The 20,163-nt window shown below is 36.5% G+C and overlaps 11 protein-coding genes across 11 annotated transcripts; 5 read left to right on the plus strand and 6 right to left on the minus strand. All coding sequences in view use genetic code 12, as the record gives it.

Annotated features, from left to right (window-relative positions):
* Positions 1–16: 16 nt before the first annotated feature.
* Positions 17–2,152, plus strand: CORT_0H00880 (Mvp1 protein; the record flags this gene model as incomplete). The annotated part of the gene is made up of 3 exons (XM_003871280.1): positions 17–963; positions 1,024–1,094; positions 1,164–2,152. The coding sequence occupies 3 exons, from the start codon at positions 17–19 to the stop codon at positions 2,150–2,152; spliced, it is 2,007 nt and encodes a 668-aa protein (XP_003871329.1).
* Positions 2,153–2,170: 18 nt separating this feature from the next.
* CORT_0H00890 (Yae1 protein) lies at positions 2,171–2,683 on the minus strand (the record flags this gene model as incomplete). The annotated part of the gene is made up of 1 exon (XM_003871281.1): positions 2,171–2,683. One exon carries the CDS (start codon positions 2,681–2,683, stop codon positions 2,171–2,173), a length of 513 nt encoding a protein of 170 aa, XP_003871330.1.
* A 691-nt stretch (positions 2,684–3,374) lies between these two features.
* CORT_0H00900 (Whi2 protein) lies at positions 3,375–4,631 on the plus strand (the record flags this gene model as incomplete). Its single annotated transcript, XM_003871282.1, has 1 exon — positions 3,375–4,631. The coding sequence occupies one exon, from the start codon at positions 3,375–3,377 to the stop codon at positions 4,629–4,631; it is 1,257 nt and encodes a 418-aa protein (XP_003871331.1).
* Positions 4,632–5,692: 1,061 nt separating this feature from the next.
* CORT_0H00910 (dual specificity protein phosphatase) lies at positions 5,693–8,827 on the plus strand (the record flags this gene model as incomplete). The annotated part of the gene is made up of 1 exon (XM_003871283.1): positions 5,693–8,827. The coding sequence occupies one exon, from the start codon at positions 5,693–5,695 to the stop codon at positions 8,825–8,827; it is 3,135 nt and encodes a 1,044-aa protein (XP_003871332.1).
* A 440-nt stretch (positions 8,828–9,267) lies between these two features.
* Positions 9,268–11,559, plus strand: CORT_0H00920 (hypothetical protein; the record flags this gene model as incomplete). Its single annotated transcript, XM_003871284.1, has 1 exon — positions 9,268–11,559. One exon carries the CDS (start codon positions 9,268–9,270, stop codon positions 11,557–11,559), a length of 2,292 nt encoding a protein of 763 aa, XP_003871333.1.
* Positions 11,560–11,643: 84 nt separating this feature from the next.
* CORT_0H00930 (Rfc2 heteropentameric replication factor C subunit) lies at positions 11,644–12,711 on the minus strand (the record flags this gene model as incomplete). The annotated part of the gene is made up of 1 exon (XM_003871285.1): positions 11,644–12,711. The coding sequence occupies one exon, from the start codon at positions 12,709–12,711 to the stop codon at positions 11,644–11,646; it is 1,068 nt and encodes a 355-aa protein (XP_003871334.1).
* A 428-nt stretch (positions 12,712–13,139) lies between these two features.
* On the plus strand, positions 13,140–14,048 carry CORT_0H00940 (Dpp3 protein; the record flags this gene model as incomplete). The annotated part of the gene is made up of 1 exon (XM_003871286.1): positions 13,140–14,048. The coding sequence occupies one exon, from the start codon at positions 13,140–13,142 to the stop codon at positions 14,046–14,048; it is 909 nt and encodes a 302-aa protein (XP_003871335.1).
* Positions 14,049–14,095: 47 nt separating this feature from the next.
* On the minus strand, positions 14,096–17,230 carry CORT_0H00950 (Pex1 protein; the record flags this gene model as incomplete). Its single annotated transcript, XM_003871287.1, has 1 exon — positions 14,096–17,230. The coding sequence occupies one exon, from the start codon at positions 17,228–17,230 to the stop codon at positions 14,096–14,098; it is 3,135 nt and encodes a 1,044-aa protein (XP_003871336.1).
* A 369-nt stretch (positions 17,231–17,599) lies between these two features.
* CORT_0H00960 (Cox20 protein) lies at positions 17,600–18,136 on the minus strand (the record flags this gene model as incomplete). Its single annotated transcript, XM_003871288.1, has 1 exon — positions 17,600–18,136. One exon carries the CDS (start codon positions 18,134–18,136, stop codon positions 17,600–17,602), a length of 537 nt encoding a protein of 178 aa, XP_003871337.1.
* A 408-nt stretch (positions 18,137–18,544) lies between these two features.
* CORT_0H00970 (Pcc1 protein) lies at positions 18,545–18,889 on the minus strand (the record flags this gene model as incomplete). Its single annotated transcript, XM_003871289.1, has 1 exon — positions 18,545–18,889. One exon carries the CDS (start codon positions 18,887–18,889, stop codon positions 18,545–18,547), a length of 345 nt encoding a protein of 114 aa, XP_003871338.1.
* Positions 18,890–18,988: 99 nt separating this feature from the next.
* On the minus strand, positions 18,989–19,657 carry CORT_0H00980 (Yaf9 subunit of the NuA4 histone acetyltransferase complex; the record flags this gene model as incomplete). The annotated part of the gene is made up of 1 exon (XM_003871290.1): positions 18,989–19,657. The coding sequence occupies one exon, from the start codon at positions 19,655–19,657 to the stop codon at positions 18,989–18,991; it is 669 nt and encodes a 222-aa protein (XP_003871339.1).
* Positions 19,658–20,163: the final 506 nt, after the last annotated feature.

A 20,163-nucleotide genomic window follows, 5' to 3' on the forward strand; every position in this document is an offset into this window, starting at 1 on the left:
GTATTATCTTTCAAATATGAGTGGCAGTATATTCAACACGGGGGAGGAGGAAGACCCATGGTCATCAGCATCCGGATGGAACGATGCCGATAAGCCAATTGTCAAAAGTCCGATTCCATCACTATCACCCACCCCCTATCAATCAACATACCTTACATCTTCAGAACTACTCAATCAAACAAGAGGAGAAGCCAAATCACAACACCACCTACAACAAAAGCCAGCACTGTCAATGTCTATGACAAATGTTCCCTCCAGTTACGAAACTCTTCGCTCAGAGCTAGTTAACAAGATCTCGACAATTAATGATTTTGAATATTATGTATTTGATAAATTAATTGAATTACAATATCTTACTAATTATCAAAAAACAAAGTTATTAGACATTGTTTATGATAATAATCTAGTTCCTGTTACATTGGCCCAGAACTTTTATCAAATTTTAGGGTTAATTGCATTGGAGATTGATGTACCTGGGTCGGGGGATTTTGTCACTTTACAATTCAAATTGAACAATTTACCTGAGTTGCCACAACCATTTCTCAAGTTAATAAAAAGAGAAGAAGATGAACAAGATGCAATTAATGATCCATTAATGGCAAACACATCAAGAGCGAACGACGACGACGAGACTGATGATTGGAACCAACGAGGTAGAATTGATCCTGTACTAAGTGACCATTCTGATTCTCAACATCAAATCCTTGGGGGAGATAGTGGTAAAGACGCAAGTGAGATTAATCCTCAAGATGCTTCATATATTGAAAAGTATATTGAAGATATCAGGGATGAGTTTAAACCATTGATTCTTGATGATACACCAGTCAAGATCAAGGAAGTGCCTGAAAAGGAGGGGCTCTTGTTCAAGCATATAAATTATATAATTACTCATAACTTGGTATTGGGAAAAGGAGGGCTGTCAGGACATAAAAAAGTTATCAGGAGGTATTCTGACTTTGCATGGTATGTCTTTAAAGAAGATCTATTTCTTGAGGTTTCCATTTACTAACCATTTGTGTTTAGGTTGTTGGAGTATTTGTTACAAAAGTATCCATTTAGAGTGATTCCAGGGTTGCCACCAAAGAAATTTACGGGTATGTATAATAACTCAACAAAGACTCAATTATTTTTTAAAGGAATATGAAAATACTAATTGACTGCAGTAGGAGCTTCACCTGATTCTCAATTTTTACAACGGCGTCGTCGGGGATTACATAGATTTTTGAATCAGCTAGTCAAACATCCTGTTTTCAGAGAAGAACCCATTGTACAATCATTTCTTACTGTGCCATCCGATTTAGCTACCTGGAAAAAACAAGCCAAAATTGATTATTCAATTGAATTTAAGGGACAAAAAATTCAAACTGATTTTATAAATACTATATGGCCAGCCATAAGTGAAGAGTTTTTACGCAATTGGGCACTGGCAGAACAAAACATCCGGGGATTGATTGAAAAATGGACCAAGTTGGTTATACTTGTTGAAAGACATGAACGTAGACAACAACAAATGAGTTATGATAACCAGAAATTTGTGGAAATATTGAACCAATTTAAGAGGTTGGATACTACGGTCTACCCACAAGATCAACAGTCCTCCTCCCCTTCACCTTCTTGTACAATGTTGCAAAATAATGATATTGAAACTATCAATGCTGGATTAACTGCCATCGGAGATTCATATTCCAAATCATCACAAGTTATAGTTGATGATAGTTACACCATAAACACAAAGACTTTAGAAAAATTGAAAAATTACATGGACTATTTGTATTCCCTATTGGAATTATTCGAAAGAAGTAAAAACTTGTCAGGTAATCAAATTGATGTATTGAATAAACGAATTAAAGAAAATGAACTCAATTTTAAAAAATTGACAGCTGGTTCTACAAATGGCAAAGAAGTTGAAATCAACAAATTACGACAATCGATAATTAATGATAAACAAGAGATTTTCCAACAATTGAATCGAGATTGGTTAATTAAGCAATGTTGTTTTAAAGAGTATGTTATGTTTCAAGAAACTCAATATTTGATTAGTGAAATTTGGGTTGAATGGTGTAAAGATAGACATAAATTACAAGAGAAATTGACAGGATTATCGGAAAACTTGAGCACTGAATTAACCAATGATATGCCATTAAACAGATAAATTCTCAAAACGAGAAGATTAAGACAAACATTTTTGTTTCCATTTTTCAATCAATTCATGAGTTGGCATGGGCTCCAATTGATCGTCAAAATATTGTCGATCCAATACTTTGGATATTGATAGGCCATTAATAGCACGTTTAAATTCCACATTCTGCCCATTTTCTTCTTCTTCTTTTCCGCCTTGTTTGCATTTCAATTTAGCTAGAATTCTGCCAACTTCTATGCCCAATTTTGCACCTCGAGGAAACGCATCATCGAAACCACGTTGTAATTGATCTTCTCGATGAGCTGTTATTCCATCAACGTAACCTTGTTTGCGATGCTTTCGTATCACGTCGTTGTACGCTAGTTGTTGTTGTTGTCTATCTATGGATGAGTTTGTAGCATCATCATTATCATCCCCATCCTCGGCCCAAACAACTTCATCATCATTGTCTTCTGCTTGTTTTAGGGTTGGTTGTTTTATCTTTTCTGAATTGGATTTGCATGAACAGGAGGAATTACTCTGATTAGACAGGCATGTACTCATTGCTAGACACACAAACTCTCTTTCTCTCTCTTCTCTGAAGTTAGTTGTTAATGTAGAATGCCAAACCCGATGGTACTCACTGATGACAGGAATGGATGGGCTCAAAGTCGTGTAGGTTGTTCAAAACGTTGGCTGGAGGAAGAGAAAGAGTTTTTCTCTCTGTTTTGTTTGTTGACAATTGGCCACACAATATTCCATCACCAAAAGTGGAACTAGAAACTAGAACTACCTCAAACCTCAATTCAATTCGATTCAATTCCCGTGAGGATACATATATTTATATATATATATGTATCTATAGACATAGAGAAAGAAGATATATCACTGCAAGAGTCATAATAGAAACTTTGCTTGGGTAATATAATAACCGTTGTTCAAGTTGTTCAAGTTGTTGTCTACACTCATTTTTCTATCAACAACATCTTCAAAACCCACAGACAAGACACACAGACACGCAGACACACACCAGCCGTCATCAAAAAAGGAAAAGGATATATATTCAATACTGATATAAACCAAAGCAACGTGAACAGCCACACACACACACACATATATATATATAATAATTCATCAAACAACAACCTTGATAGCAAAAGTGCCGGCCACTTCCATTCCCCATCCTATATACTTATAATATTTAATTTTACAAAGCCCACTTTTTTGGCAATAGAGAGATAGAATTACTGCATTCATGTCGCAAGAAAATATAATAACACAAGTGACGCCAGACTCACCTTCACAACTTGCTAATGCAACCACCAACAACACCGGCACTTCTAATGAGGATATAGATTTCAACTCACTCATTCATTTAAACCTTAGAGGCACTGAATTTACCATTACTCGAGATGAATTGATGAGTTTACCTGAAAGTATATTACTTTGTCTTTTCCCCAATGGGGTATTTCTTGATGTTAATGGACAAATTATAAGTAATTTAACTGAAGAAGATGTTGTTTATGTCAATTTTGATCCTGATTGTTTCCAATATATCATTGACGTTTTTCGAAAAGCACAACAAGATTTGGTGCAAATGTCTTCAAATCAACTGAATTTACAATTAAGTCCTCAAATTAGTAGTGGGTCAAGAAGTCAACAACAACATCAGCAAGAAAACATTCTTCAAACTAAACCAGCTATAATTGTATTACGAGAGGATTTGGATTTTTATGTGATTCCACCAATTGCTGGATTGAATAGAGAAGAAATGAGACAATTGAAAAAGGGGGTTAGTGTAGAATTACTCAAGAATAAATTGATTTTTTCAGGACTTGGTTATAAATTTGAAGAAAATGACCCGGTGTTAATTGGCGAAGATGGTTCAATAATGCAGGATGCCAATGAGAAACAAGATAATAATAATGGTAAAGGATTGGGAGCAGCCGAACAACATCTTTTTGATATGTTGTGTAGTTCAGGGTTTGAAACTAAAGATAAATGGGGATCAAGAAGTTTAGAACCAGGTAAATGTGTCATTTCATCATTATCATTAGTTAGATTAAAGACAGAGAGGGAAAGGGAAAGGGAAAGGGAAAAAGAAAAAGATCAACAACAAACACCTTCGGAAACACCACCCGATTCACCTTCTTTAACACCAGTCGCATCACATGCCAGTGGTAATAATAGTAATAGTAATGGCAATGGTAACGAAAGATCTCGATCACGACCAAGGTCAAGAATAGCTCAATTGGCAAGCAGTGCGTCAAGAGCAGCATCACGATCACTTTCACTGAAGCGAAACAATAATAGTAAAGTTGACCCTAATCAAACAAAATTGTTGTTATTTTGGCGTAAACCAGCAAGGAAATGTTGGTGGTCCCATGGATGGATCACTATCAATATAGATGTTGCAGATATAAAGGAATTGGAAGATAGTGATGCGGCTAAATTGAGTGTTAAGGTACATGTTCGAAGAGTTTGGACATTGGAATTATCAATCATTACGTGATGATCAACACACTGTAGTGAAAAACTTAAAAATTGTCCACATGTTTCAGTTAACTCTTCCGCAGGGTTCCCTAATAGATTGAAGGCGTCTATTCCATTATGACCAACCAAAAACGAGGTGTCTTTTTTTTTTTTCTTCTCAAGAAACAACGTTAGATGGAAAGAGAAAGAGAGAGGTGGTAGGGTAAATTTTAACTACGAGGATTTAAAACAGATGTATTTTGCCTCGTCTGTAACTATCATTTACATATATAGAAATAACTAATAATTGCTAATAATAATTGTTACAATTGATTTATAGTAGGATGTAGGATGTAGGATGTAGTAGACCTCTGTGGTTGAAGATGGGTGTAGATACTTAATAAGCGCCAAAGATAGATAGTTTCTCCTCTACTGAAGTTACTATAAATAGACTGATACTTGAATACATTGTTTTATATATAAATATATACTCAAGGCGAAGTAAGGCCTTAGAATAGGCTTTGGGCTTATTGTAAAGTCACCTTATTAGATTAGAAAGCTTAAATATAACTCCATAACTTCATAACTCCAATTGAAATCATCAGATTGAATTGGTTATTTCTAAAACGAAAAAGTGTGGATTTCAAGATAAGAAGAAGAAGAAGAAGAACAAAAAAAAATTATCAAATCTGTACGGAAGTAATTTACAGAAGTTATCTTTCAATACCAAAACATAACTAACCAACTGACCAACCAATTTGACTTTGTTCATCAGCAGCATAGACATAGACAAAGTACATTGACATTCTACACTATAGAGTAGTAGCAGCGCAAGTTAGTTATTTTGCTGTTGCTTCCACCAAATTGTTCTTTCAACAGTAACAATTATTTCCTTCTCCCCCCACAACCCACAATTGTTTTACAATTGTCTTACAGTTAAAGTTCAACCCACACTTACAAAGAAATACTCCAAAAGAAAAGGTATACTACATCGACTTACAATATACTCTTGCTTTGGAAAAGATTGCGTCCTCTTTAGAAATTTATCAAGATCTATGATTACAAGAAAATATCCATTAACATTACTCCATTGAATCCCACATGAGTCGCAATATTACAGAGTTGGAAGTAGACCAATCGTCAAGGTCTTTGGACTTACATTCTCCATTTCATGAGTTAGGACTGCATCATCATCATCATTCATCCATGTTATCTTCATCATCATCTTCTTCATCATCAACTAATATCGTAGATGCTGCTCAACATAGTGGATACGATGTTAAATCTGTCTTGGAAACAAATAGCATCACTAGTGAAAATAGCAGACCACCAGTAACAGCAACTAGTGCCTCGTCATTATCTATACCTAACTTATCAATTACTCCATCAAGTGTTGTTGTACAAACCCAGTTACAAGGCACAACAATTCCACAAAAATTGTCTTCGCCTAGTACAAAAAACCCACATAAGTCTTGCAAGAGGTCCTCATCTTCATCTAATGATCTAATATACGAAAGAGATAGATTTAGAGCCAGACTTAGAAGTTTCAACGTATCATTTCCCAATAATGAGGTGGAGGATCACTCCCATCCCAAAACAGAAACTTTAGACGCTTCACCTGGTTATTGTGCTTGTCATGATGAGCCAGCTTCTCTTGAGGGTGATGTAAATCCATGTGACGTTTGTGATGGGATTGGGTTCAAGACAACTAAATTATCAATGGGTCACCCAGAAGAATTAGATACATTGGCAGCAAACAAGTTCAAATTTGAACATTTAACCTTGGAACAACTAAAGACAATGTTTCATCATTATTTTAATTCTTCACTTCCACCCACAAATGAAATGTTCCCCTGGCTTCATGGACTTCATGAAGATAATTTTGCTCAGCGATCATTCTTTTTGCACCAACAACAACAACAGCAACAGAAGTTGGGGTTGGCCAATGACAATAATATCTTTATGGATTACAAGACTGCCAAGCCTAAAAACTCTAGTTTTTTAATGTGTGTAACTGATGAATCTTTGCCAGTTGAAATACACAATACGGTACGATTAGTTGAAATTTTACAAAAAATCGACGTATCTAAATCGGAAATCAGAGATATAGTTGTTTTAATTTGGAAAAGTATCGATCATGAGAAGGTGGGCAACAATTTCAGCTACAAAGAAGACGAAGAAATGATCGATTTGTTAACTGCTGATTGTATAAAGCTTAATGTGGTGCCATTTTTCTTGAATTTGGATCCAGATCGAGGCATTTCATTAAGAAATTTCCAAATTCAAGTTGCTAAATTATCAACTTGTTCTGATTTTGTTGTTTATGGAATTGATCCTGAAATTACCCAATCCATTGCAAGGGTATTGTGGTTAGCGCAAAGAGATGAGGAACAATCTTCGGGAATAAGTACACCAGAGAGGAAAGTTTATATTCTTGATGAACTATTTCATGAAGCTTATGAACAAATGGATACTGTATCTTTGAATGCTCCCCTACGAAGTTTTTTCCATTTTTCCAAATTATCAACCACCAATTTAAATTATAAATTGAAAGACCCTTTACTTTTATGGGATAATAATTTCCAATTGAGAGAGAAAATTGAGACTACAATGATGTCTACTGCTACAAAGATATGTCAAAATGTCTATGTAGGGAATTTCTGGGATCATCAAATCATGGTTTATTATCTACAACGAAATAAATCAGTCAACTCCAGTATATCAAGCGCTGCTATTCGTGGGTATAGTAGTCCCAGGAACTCTTTAATGTCACAGAATTGTGAACTGTCTCAAGACTATATCAATATGCTACCACTCCCCAAATTCAATTACAAATTATTCATTCAATGTCATTCCGACGCTTCATTCCCTGATTTGACTGAACTAGCGGAACTATTATTCAAATACACGATATCTTCCCACGATAGTGAAGAAATTGATGAAAGTCATCATTTACTGTTTCCACCCTCAGGTTCCATTGGAATTGGCGATTGCAAACGCGATAATCTTCGACTGGTTGTCAACATTTGCAAATTGATTTATTTGTATTCATCATCAATGTCTTCCCGAGGTTTAGGATCGTTGATTTATTGTTCTGATGGATATACTGAATCATCATTGTTGGTATTTTGTTACTTGATGTATGCGTTGAATTTACCCCTAGATGAAGTAATGTTGAAATTGCATTGTACATATGAACGACCATTTTATATTTTTAATAGTGATGTGGTGATTTTACGCAAATTGGAACCATTGTTGAGAAAATATAGTCCCTTGGTGAAACAAGGTGCAATGAATTGGGGCGAAATGGAAGAAATATCATCGGCCGAAATCAATGAGATTTTGTTGGGTGCGCCTAAAAAGAATACAAATGCCAAATTTGGACACATATTCAACGATGATGATTCCTCATTGAGTGATGAGAGTTCATCAAGCAGTGAAGAAAACGATGATGATGATGAGGCAATTGAAGTGCAAAAGTTTGCTATTGATTGGGTAAAAGAAGTCGAAGGATCAATACCATCGAAGATCTTACCGTATTTATACCTTGGGTCCTTGAAGCATGCTCTGTGTTTACCATTACTTAACAAATTGGGAATCAAAAAAGTGATTTCGGTGGGTGAGAGTCTACCATGGTTGAATGGATACAAATTCCGCAAGTATAATGAAATCACCGTTGACGAAAGTGATGAAAATATTGAGATTATAGACATCCACCCAAAACATCGTCATCGAAACCCAAACTTGCATTGGAATACAACTATAGACACAATAATGAAGGTGAATAATTTAGAAGATGATGGAATTGACGAATTATCAGAACAATTACCCAAAATTTTGGATTTTATCAATCAAGAATACATCAAGACGGGCGGAAACACCAAGATTCTTGTCCATTGCCGAGTTGGTGTAAGCAGAAGTGCAACTGTTGTCATTGCTGAAATCATGAGACGATTTCAAGTTAGTTTACCAATGGCTTATCTTTATGTTAGAGTAAGGAGATTGAATATTATTATTCAGCCGAATTTGAGATTCATGTATGAATTATTCAAGTGGGAGCAAGATGTGAAACAAACAAAATCACGACAAAGTAAAAATTCTGATGATTCAGGTGGTGATGATGACGGTAATGTGGAGAGGAGGTATCATGATGGGACTTTTTACTTACGAGAAATTGACTGGTTTATTATGTGTCGAGAGATTATGAAGTTGAATTTACCTTATTTGAATAATTAAGAAGGAAATTCTTTTATTTCGTTGTGAAGTGAGTGATACCCTTGTTAGTTCTATTAGCTATGTATTATTGTTATTATTACTATTATTACTAATATTATATTAGACGTTATTTCGGTATAAAACTACTGGGAAGGATGTAGATGAGGACATAGATGTAATGTATCTATTCATTGGTAGTGTAAACTGGGATCATTTTTTCTCTTCAGTGAAGACAAAAATAATCACCAACATTTTTTTTTCTTCTTCTTAGACAAAGGGTGGTTGATACTCATCAAAGGGATAGTTATAGAAGCAAGGGTTCGACCTAATCATCAGTTTAATTGGATCTACTCATATCAGATAGTGAAGATACCATTTTCTTTTGCATTTAGCATTACTGAATTACAAAGTCCCAGATCGATTGACACATACACACCCAAATTGAATTGATTCTCATCATAATGTCGTCAAATCAATCAAATCCCATATTTGTCGATCCATCAATCGTAACCCTTGAAAAAGATGCGTCTGCGTCATTGTCTTCAAATCAAAATAGACAGAGTCAATCGAATGAAAGAAAGTTATCCCATTCTTCTATTCATAATTTAGAACCAGGCAATGCATTGAGTAGATTATTGGATAGTGCGATGGCTCATGCGGCTAAAGAATCAACACCAGAACTTACAGCCACCGATGCTGAACATGTTGCACAAGATATAACTGAAAGTACCGACTTGGAAACTCTTTTAAATACGATTCCACCATCGAAGCAAGGAAAAGAAAATATATACACAATAAGTAAATTGCTTGAGTTGAAATCTGACTTGGATGATGCGCCTCATATAAAGGATTTATTACCTGAATTATCATTTTGGAGATTGAAAGCTCAACGTGAACCCCATCCGAGACATTTGAATAATAACTTGAATTCGGAAAATGGTGGTGCATACAAGGGTAAAAAATTCAAAAAGCATCAAAATGAAACTTGGGAAAGAGGTAAACACCACTCCAATAATTACGGTGAGAATAGTAAACCGGACCAATTTACACGCCGTGGAAGTCGTCATGGATTTTTTAAGGCCGAAGAGTTGGATTCACTTTCAAGTGAGAAAATATCACAATTACTTGGTGAAGGACCCGAGGAGTTGGAACCTGAATGGGATTCAGAAATAATTGGTGATGGTAAAATTGGTAAATCAGGTGATGATGATTTATCTCATATGTCAATGATGAATATGGGACAAACAGTTGAAGATTTTGAAAAATGGAAGTATCAAATGAAGTTGCAAGAAAAAAGAAGAAGAGGTGAAGTAGTTGATGAAGACATTGAACAACAACAAATGGCTGATGATGAGAGTGCTGCGAAAAACGCTGGTAACGAAGTTGATAACTTCTTTTCTTTTATTAAACCAACTCATAAAGAACCTACTATCGAAGAAGAAGTTGTTGTTTCAGCAACGGTCGAAGAACCGGCACAGGCTAATGTTGCGTCAAATAACGCTAATCACCGTTCATCCCGTTTTTCATCATTTTTCCAACAACCAAGTAATCAACCAGCTAAAGAGACAAACAAAAGTGTTAGTGAAGAGACACAAAAGCAACTGACGCTGGCAACTATACCTCCTCCTGGATTTTCAAAGTTTTTCGGTGGACAAAAGAGTGGTCCACAGACACCTCAATATACTTCGGAGCCACCACTGTTGAATGCGAGTGAGACGAGATTACCGCAATTACAAAGGCAAGGATCCTCCTGGTCCTCACCTCTGGGCCAACCTGCATCACATCAACCAGAACAAGCAATTCCAATGCCTCAGCAACCACCCCAACAACCACCTATGCAACACCAATCTTCCAACGATAGTTTTTTCCGTTCGTTGTTGAAAAAAAAGGAGAATACTCAACCATCACCTTCCTCAGCATCGTCAACCCCTCTTTCTGAGCATCCACCAACTACCATATCTGATGGAAAACGTTCAAGTGTATCAGGAGTCAGCGTGTCTGACACAAGTGTCACGCCTGGTCAATTAAGTAGAAAAGCATCCACTGGTAACGATGGTGAAGCACGATTCCGTGGTATTCCTCTACAACAGCAGCAACATCAGCAACAGCAACAGCAACAACATGTTCACCCAGGTCAAATTCCTCCAGGATTATTTCCACCGGGTCAATTTCCACCGGGTCAATTTCCACCTTGGATGAGAGGACCGCCTCAACAGATGGGTAACTTCCCACCTGGTTTTCAACCACCTATGCCACGTAGTCAGTTCCAACAACAACAACCACACCAACAAGATGAGCAAGGTGGAAATAACAAAGAGGGAAATGCCACCCAATCGCCTCTGCAACAACTGAAACAGCAATTACAACAGCAATATCCACAACAACAACATCCACAACAACAACCTCGATTCCCTCACCCTGGTCAACAACAACCTGGTGGCCGTGTGCAGATGCCTCCACCAGGTATGTTTCCTAATGGGTTTATGCCACCTATGCCACCACCTCCAGGAACAAACTTTCCTCAGGGTCAGGGTCCACCACCTGGCTTCCGTCAACCTCAAATACCGCCTGAGTTTTTAAACAATCCTAATGCGAGATTCATACCACCTCAGTATCTTGGTATGCAAGGGGGATCACCACAGATGCCACCACCACCTGGTCTTCAGCAACAACAACATACATCACGAGGAGCGCAACAAGGTCCTAACCCAAACCAACAACAACCACAACCTCGGAAAGTGGAGAAACAGTAGCGAAGGTTTTTGTAAGGTTACACAATCGCGTGACATGACGACTGATGTGTTTCACAATATACGTATTATTTTTTTTCGAGTTATCTATATAACTTTAGATACTTGTAGAACTAAATTGAGTAATTGAATATGTTCATCAGTTCCAAAATTCAATTTCTTGTCGGTGTCAAACAAGATCAATGCAATTTGATTCTTTACCAAGGAGTTTATGGAGTCATCTATTACAAGAACTTCATGTAATTGATCAATCAATTGTTGAGCACTCCATCCACTCAATATTATATCATTCACCAATGAAATCAATTTTTCTTCATTTTTGGACCTTATTGTCTTGATTAAGCTATCAATCAATTCATCAGGCAAGACACCAGCAGTTTCTCTTATCGATTGTTTAGTAATCAATCCTGCATTTCCATCTTGATCATCTTCCAATTGCAAACTTGTACTTAATTTCGAAGCACTTTGTAAATACGTAATAGCTTTTCTCAAATCACCATTACTAATTTTCAACACTTCATTAAGCACACCATCTTCACCTTGCAGTTTATCCAAATTCAATTGTTCTTCATTTGCAATATATTTCAATCGATTCAATGAATTTTCATTATTTAACAACTTGAATCTAAATTTCGAACATCTTGAGGCCAATGGATCAATAATCCGAGTAATATAATTACAAACTAATGCAAATCGGGTGATGTTGGCATAAGTTTCCATTGTCCTTCTCAAAGCACTTTGAGCATCATTAGTCATTGAATCAGCTTCATCCAAAATGATGATTTTGTAAGGAGGACAAGGATAATTTTTCAAGTCCTCGGGTGTAGGATTACTTACTGTTAATTTAGCAAAATTTTTAATCTTTTGACGTACAATAGAAATACCACGTTCATCACTGGCGTTTAGTTCCAATACTCTAGATTTATACAAGTTAGGACCATATAGTTGTTTAGCTAATGCCAATATTGTGGATGTTTTACCAGTTCCTGGAGGTCCATAGAATAACATATGAGGTAAATTACCGGTCGATACTTGTTTTTCTAATACTTTAACAGCATGTTCTTGTGATGCAATGTCATTGAGATTTTTGGGTCTATATTTTTCAACCCATGGTGTGTGATGAAGCTTCTCTTCTTCGTAGGTGGCAGTAGTCATTGCTGATGAATGAGTTATTCCAATGAAAGACACGTCTTGCTACGCGGTTAATGATTTTTCATGTAATGGTGAAAGAATTACGCGCTTTGAATTGGGTCACGTGAATCCAATCTATTTTATATGGCCTTTTTCTATTTTATAAAAATAATGTAAAGTCATTCTTGAGAGTTTAGTATACGAGTCATAATTGACATAAAGCTTCCTTGTCTCTGTATCAAAACTTAGTCTTCCAAAGGTATTCTTCCTCTAATCTGTTTTGGTGTCTAAAGATAACCTCAGCGGTTGTTCTAATTGAATCGTCTCACCAATTTTTTCTCTTTCTCCAAATTGAAACTCCAGAGACACCACAACAATAACTACTCCTACTACTACTAATACTACTACTTATCAAATCCACAGCCACAAAAAAGCTACATTATTGTCAGAAAATGCCAATACAGGATATCTTAAGCAATCTTCGTAACCCAAACAAGCGATTCAACCGTATAAATTTGGGAGGTTTCATATCCTCAACAATATTGAAGTGGAGAATAACCGACTTGATACTTATTGTTATTCTACTTGTATTATATTTCATCCTATATGACATCAAACCATTTCATAGACAATTCTACATTAATGACTTAACTATATCTCATCCATTTGCAGAAGTTGAAACGGTGGGTAACACAGCATTGTTTGTATATTCAACATGGATTCCATTGGCTATTGTCATTGTTGTATCGTTGGTACTTACTACACCACAATATAAGTTGTACAATACTTATGTTGCTGTAATTGGATTGGTTTTGTCCGTATTGATAACTTCAGTGACTACTGATGTTCTTAAGAACTGGATTGGTCGTCTTCGTCCTGATTTCTTGGCCAGGTGTATACCGGAGAAATCAACTCCAATAAATCAACTTGTATCTATTGAAGTATGTACATCAGATAACTTGGGTTTATTAGAAGATGGGTTTAGAACCACACCATCAGGGCACTCGTCATTGAGCTTTGCAGGATTGAGCTTCTTGGCGTTGTTTTTACTTGGCCAATTACAAGCAACCAATACTAAAGTGGGAAGTTGGAGAACATTGATTGGAGCAGCACCATTCTTGATGGCTGCTTATATTGCATTAAGTAGGACAAGGGATTACAGACACCATTTTGTTGATGTCTTAATTGGTAGTGTATTGGGATTAGGCATTGGATTTTGGTCTTATTTGAGGTTATTTCCTTGGATTAGTCATGAGAGAAGTTATGTCAATTTGATAATTATTGAAGAGGAAGATGAAGAGAATAATAGTAAACTTGATCAAGAAAATGAAGCTAATTACACTAGATTAACCGATGTATAAAATTATATATTCTATAACTTTAATCCGATTAGATGCTTTATATATACTTACATCAATGTAGTTCTTCCACCAACTTCATTGCTTGCACTTCCATCAGGCATGTTACCATCTCTACTATCAATAAATTGAGAATAAATCTTGGCTAATTTAGTTTTTTCTGAATGTGAAATTGAAGGTTTAGTCTCTTTAAGTGACTCGACGAAATTATCCTGAGTAATGAGCACCTTAGGTTGTTCAATATGAGACAGTTTCGATTGTTGATGGTTGTTTTCACCAGCCAGTTTTTCATTAGCTACAAATTGTTGAATTTGATGCAACAATTTCACCCTCTCAGTGTTTTTCAATTTCGGCTGATCACCAACTTTGAAAAATTCCACGGCAGTCTCATCGACATCCTTGTCTTGTTCAGCATTATCTTTAGCTTCCAATTCCTCTAATCTCACATGAACAGCTTTCAAGTAAGCATTGTATCCCAACCCTTGCATATCAGCACCACTGAAACCATTGGTCTTTTCAGCAATCTCTTCCAACTTCACATCATCAGCTAAATCCATCTTGGTAGTTATACTCCTCAATATATCCAATCTATCTTCATAATTAGGCATATCACAAATAACACTTTTATCTAATCTACCAGGCCTCAACAATGCACTATCAATCAAATCAGGTCGCGAAGTAGCCGCGAGGACATACACTCCGTCCAAGCCTTCGGCACCATCCATCTGAGTCAACATTTGATTAACTACACGATCGGTAACACCAGTGGAATCATGTCCTCTTTTGGGGGCTATGGAATCAAACTCATCAAAGAATAAAATACATGGCTTTGCCGCTTGAGCACGTTCAAACAATTCTCGAACGCTTTGCTCCGAAGCACCAATGTATTTATTTAAAATTTCAGGCCCTTTGATGGAAATAAAGTTTAATCCACATTGTCCTGCAATAGCACTAGCTAGCAATGTTTTACCACAACCTGGATATCCATAAAGCAAAATACCGGAACGAAGTCTCAATGGACAATTCGCAAAGATGGGGGCATATTTCGTTGGCCATTCAAGTGTTTCCAAAAGAATCTTTTTAGCTTCCGTTAACCCACCAATGTCTGACCAGCTAGTTCCTGATTTTTGAAGCTTGACACCACGTAAACTCGATGGTGTAAATCCACTTAGCGCATTATCGATATGATTAGTCTCAACAACATTCTCAGATTCTTTACCTTCGACTGGGTTGGATAAACATTGATGGTATATTCTATGACAAAGAATCTTTAAATCATTAGGTAAATACCCTTCAGTTTCACCAACCAAATCCATCAAGTCCACGTCTAATTTGCATTTTAAATCCGCAGTTAAATACTTTTCAATAATTTGGAAACGTAAAGGCTTATCCGGAGCAGTTACATGATAATAATTTTCAATTAAATGTGAACCAAGTAGGAGTTTATTCAAACTTTCTTTTGAACTTGAAGAGCAAAGAATTGAAATGTTGGAATTTGCTTGATTATGCAATTTTGATAACTGAGAAATCAAATATTCCGTAGTTTGATTGGATTTTGTCGCATCCATATTCTCCATTTCAATATTCATTATTTTATCAACATTATCAAGAACTAACAATGATGGTTTATTCCATGAACATTGTTGTAACCATTTAAAAATATGATTCTTGGATAAATTTTGAAACGATTCATTCATGAGAGTTTCACAGGACACAAATTTTATGAAATATCCATGATCTTGGTGTAGGATATTGCTAATTTGGTTGAGGTACAATGTTTTGCCACTTCCCGAGTTCCCATAAACTAGGGTTCCCGTATTAGAAGACACAAGGAACGAGTCAACCAAGTCAGATACGGTCTTTTCAATTCCAATAGGCTTATCTTCTTCTTTGGATGCTGACTCTTGTTGAGGCTCCTGAATAAATGATTGTGGGCGAAGTAAATCATCACCAATTTCAATCTTGATCGGTTTTTTCCTATTAAGATCGTAGGGTTTGATCCAAGCGTTATAATTGTCATTCTTGCGAAACTTTAAAACACCACCATGAGGTAACAGTCCTGAGATACTGGGAATTTTTACAAAGTTAGTTACTGCAGTTGTTGAAATTTGAGGATACAATGCATCAGTCAACTGTTTTGTCAATTTCGCAGTTTTAGTTTGATTCACTTCCTTTTTTTTATTTGAGTTGATGACATATGGATGGATAATGAATGTCGTTGGACGTTTGGGTAACTCCTTGACAGCTGGTTTCAAAACAACAATGTTCCCTGTTTGATCGTATGCATTTAAAGCAATAGCCAAACTTTTGGATAACCCTATATTGTTGGAGATACCCTTATAATTTACAAGCTCAGCTATTATCCTCTTATTCTCCTTAATATCGTTTTCATTAGCCAATGTGTTTTTTAAATCGTTTGGTCCAGGAAGAATAGACACGGCAACATACGCGCCAAAACCATCTGGAATCTCAGCACGATTTACAAACACTCTATACCCTGTATCATCAACATCATTGTATAGCTTGTGAGGCAAACTAATTCCTCTTTTCAAAACCAGTGGTAACGCATTGTAATCCTCCTTCTTTGATGTACTCTTTTGACTACTAACACTAGTAGTTTCCGCCACTTCACTCTTCTTTCTCACCTTGGGAGCAATGGCAATCTCACAATAGGGAGACACTTTAGCATACTTGTGTACGGTGGATCCAATATCTGTAACAATCAATTTAGCAGTGGTAGTGGCATTTGGATAAACCACCAAGATTTGATTCAACGCAACACAACGTGTTTGACTTAATAATTTGTCTTCAATTAATTGTGCATTTAATTCCACAACTTCCCAATCTGAGCTTGTTAAAGGCTCCAAGTTTATATTTGATGCTTCGTAGTTACCCAATTTCAAACTGATATAAATTGATGCTTTATCAGGAATAGACAAAGATTGAGCAAAAACAGGGTCAATCTCTAAACTCTGTAATGTAGATGAAGACATACCTGACCATCCAGCATATGATTTATTGGACCCTTTCAGTTGTTGACCTGGTGTTGGTTGTGTGACTATTTCTATAATGACATCTTGGACTTGAATATTGGCAGTGAATAGTAAGTTGGTTAAATTGGAAGGCAAATTTACCAAGTTTGATTTTAACGTCTTGAACGCTACTGTAGCTTTATGATTATCCATGATGGACACCTCTATAATGAAATCTAGTTTTTCAGTGGGTGAGGTTGTATGGTGATTAAATGGTCAGAGGAAAAGAAAATTTACTTCATGTTTCTCAGTCAGCGACCTAAATTTTTCATACCGAAAAGTGGGGGCGGGGAAGAAAACAAAAAACAATTGCAAAAACAACCATTCAATTTTCACAAAGACAAAGGAGGCTACTTTGATTAAATAAATGTAGTCTACTCTACAGTCCAAGTGGCATTCTGCACACAAAACTCAACCAATCAGTCATAAACAGAACATTGGAGGTGTAATGTTCATAAGCAGTGAAAATCTCCCCTACTATCAACCTATATACAAGACAAGAAGACCTTTCTAGCCCCCAAATTACTTTCTACTGTTGAATTTATTAAACTTCTCCAAATCATCATCTTTGCCCTGACTTTTTTGCAACTCTTGCCACTTTCTCCTATTTCTTTCCTCTCTATCCTGTTTTGCTTTCTCCATCATTTGCATCGACTTCCTTCTTAGTGACCGACACTGCTCCCATCCAACCATATTACCCAAAAAGAAACCACCTACAGACCAATTCAACGACTTGTTCAAATCTTTTCTAATTAAGAATGTAATGACTCCCAATACACCCATAGCCTGAAACCCTGTGATCATCGCCTCTCTGAAACATGGCATATTGATAAACCTATCTATTGTGAAGTCTGATAGTTGGATTGATTTTGCAGCATCAGTTAGTGTTGCTTGTGCATTGGCTTGAGACAGTGGTGGAGCTGATGGCGATTCGGTGTCTTCGAATTTCGGTGGTAAATCTTCCAAATATTGTTGTTGTTTTGGCTCTGGTTTGTATTCGGTCACCATGGATACCTTTGATGGAGGTGCTGCATTGCTATTTCCACCAAACCAACCCATATTTTTGTCAATTTAAAGAAGCAGGGATAATTACACCTCGGTCCTTAGATAAAAGAGAAAGTTCGTTCAAAAACATCGCTGCGCTACCGTCAGCTGGAATGGAAGAGATTGATATGAGAGAGGCGCATGTGTGCTCTCTGAGATGTGTTCTGTATTACTTCTTCTATAATCTTGTAATATTAAATTGAACAGGTGTATAAAGTAGTTAGCCTTTGTTATCTCATACTTATAGATATTTTTAGTGGACCTCGTCCTTAGCGTTCACGTTTCTGTAACCCTTCAATAAAACATCACAGGGCCAATTAAAACTATTCGGTTACATCGATAAGATAGCAGATTACCGTAAACCTTGTGCCTTGTCAGTTTTGGCGTCAGCAATCTTGCAAACTACACAAGTGCAATCTTTCATTATCCATTCATTTGAACTTCGTCTAATTCCCATAGACTGTCTTTCTTACCTTCAAATTCATCAATACATTCAATAACAGTTTTGAGATTATCCAATACATTACTTATTGACACTCGTATCACTCTATCACTAATTCCTGAAAATATGCATCGAAGAATATTTTCTTCTGCTTCATAATCAATCTTTAATTCGCTTGTTTTCAATACGGGGTCCGGTTTAAGGGAGTTTTTGGCTATGGTTGCTTGTTTTGCGGTTTGGAATGGTATGTTTAGTGTTAGCTCTGGCATTTTGACTTGGGCTGTTGTTTGTAGGGTGATGGAAGGTTGGTTTGGCTTTGTTCGCATTAAGGAGATGAAAATTTCGTAAGTAATTGAGGCGTTTGTTCAACTGCAAATTCACTCGACATATAACTTACACACACAAAACTAAATCAAATATACAATCTACTGAGTCAAAGCAAGTTTCTGTTGCTCCAATTCCTTATACTGGCCCACTTGGTTCTCTATCTCCTCTTTTATCTTATGTATATAAACATCCAACCGACTTAACTCATCAGTTTCATCAGGTCTTATATATTCTTGATCTCTTTTATCAGGATCGGATAACTCATACGGTATAAGATTAATCGGTTTTCTAGTCAAGATTTCAAACGCCTTCTCGGTAGGTTCATTAAACACCAACTCATCATACAAGATCGAATGAACTTCCCCATTTTCACGACGTGGTTGTTGTGGATTATAAGGATGTAACTTCAAAGCATGGAAAATCTGAAAGTTTTTCTCATTGATACCCAAGTCTACTCCGGGTTGGAAATGTAGTTTTATAATGATTTCAAATTCACCCCATCCAGTCTCTGTAACTTGATAGGGTGGGTGTTCTACCGTACGAACAGGATTCTCATAGGTTTCATGTAGCTTAAATGTGACCTTCTTTATTAATGGTGTCAAATCTATATCGCCCAAAACAGGTTTGAAAAAGACTGTCCATTCATGAGTATGATCTGGTGGTGTAGTTGGTTTTCGCATTTCTGGTGTGAGTTTGTATGCATGGTTACCATACAAAATAGGTAAAGATATAGATACAAATTTTATCCTTTTAGAAGTAGCACTCATTATAGGATTTGTTGTCGATGATGAACTTGGATGCCGTTCGATTATTGTTGATGGAAGCAAGCGCTCACTTTGACGTTGGATGAGTATGATCTTTTGTGCGCTACCTGATGCTCTTTGTGTTAATCAACAGCTTAGGTGATGGAAAGGTTATCTAGCAGTCGAGAAGGGATCAACTTTGATAAAAGATAAAAATAGGTGGTGGTATCCTTTTAGAGTATCAAAGGTATTTCAGCAGGTACATATGAGCTTCACATAAAATGTGAGTTTGCAACAGACGCGTCTCGGGAACAAACTAGAGGTGATTTACTATTGTCAGAGCCACTCTTTGAATGAAAGGCCTTGGAAAATTGTCAGTAATAGCAATAACTTAGACCAATATAGAACAAGTTTACCCGTGGTTGTCGTTGGTGTAGTGTATGTGTGTGTGTGTGTGTGTGTTGTATACGATGCGAGACACGTCAAATAGAAGCCAAAATGAGACAAACAGAGAGGATAATTTACTCAAA

Source organism: Candida orthopsilosis, assembly GCF_000315875.1.
Source record: "Candida orthopsilosis Co 90-125, chromosome 8 draft sequence".
Classification (NCBI taxonomy): Eukaryota; Fungi; Ascomycota; class Pichiomycetes; order Serinales; family Debaryomycetaceae; genus Lodderomyces; species Lodderomyces orthopsilosis.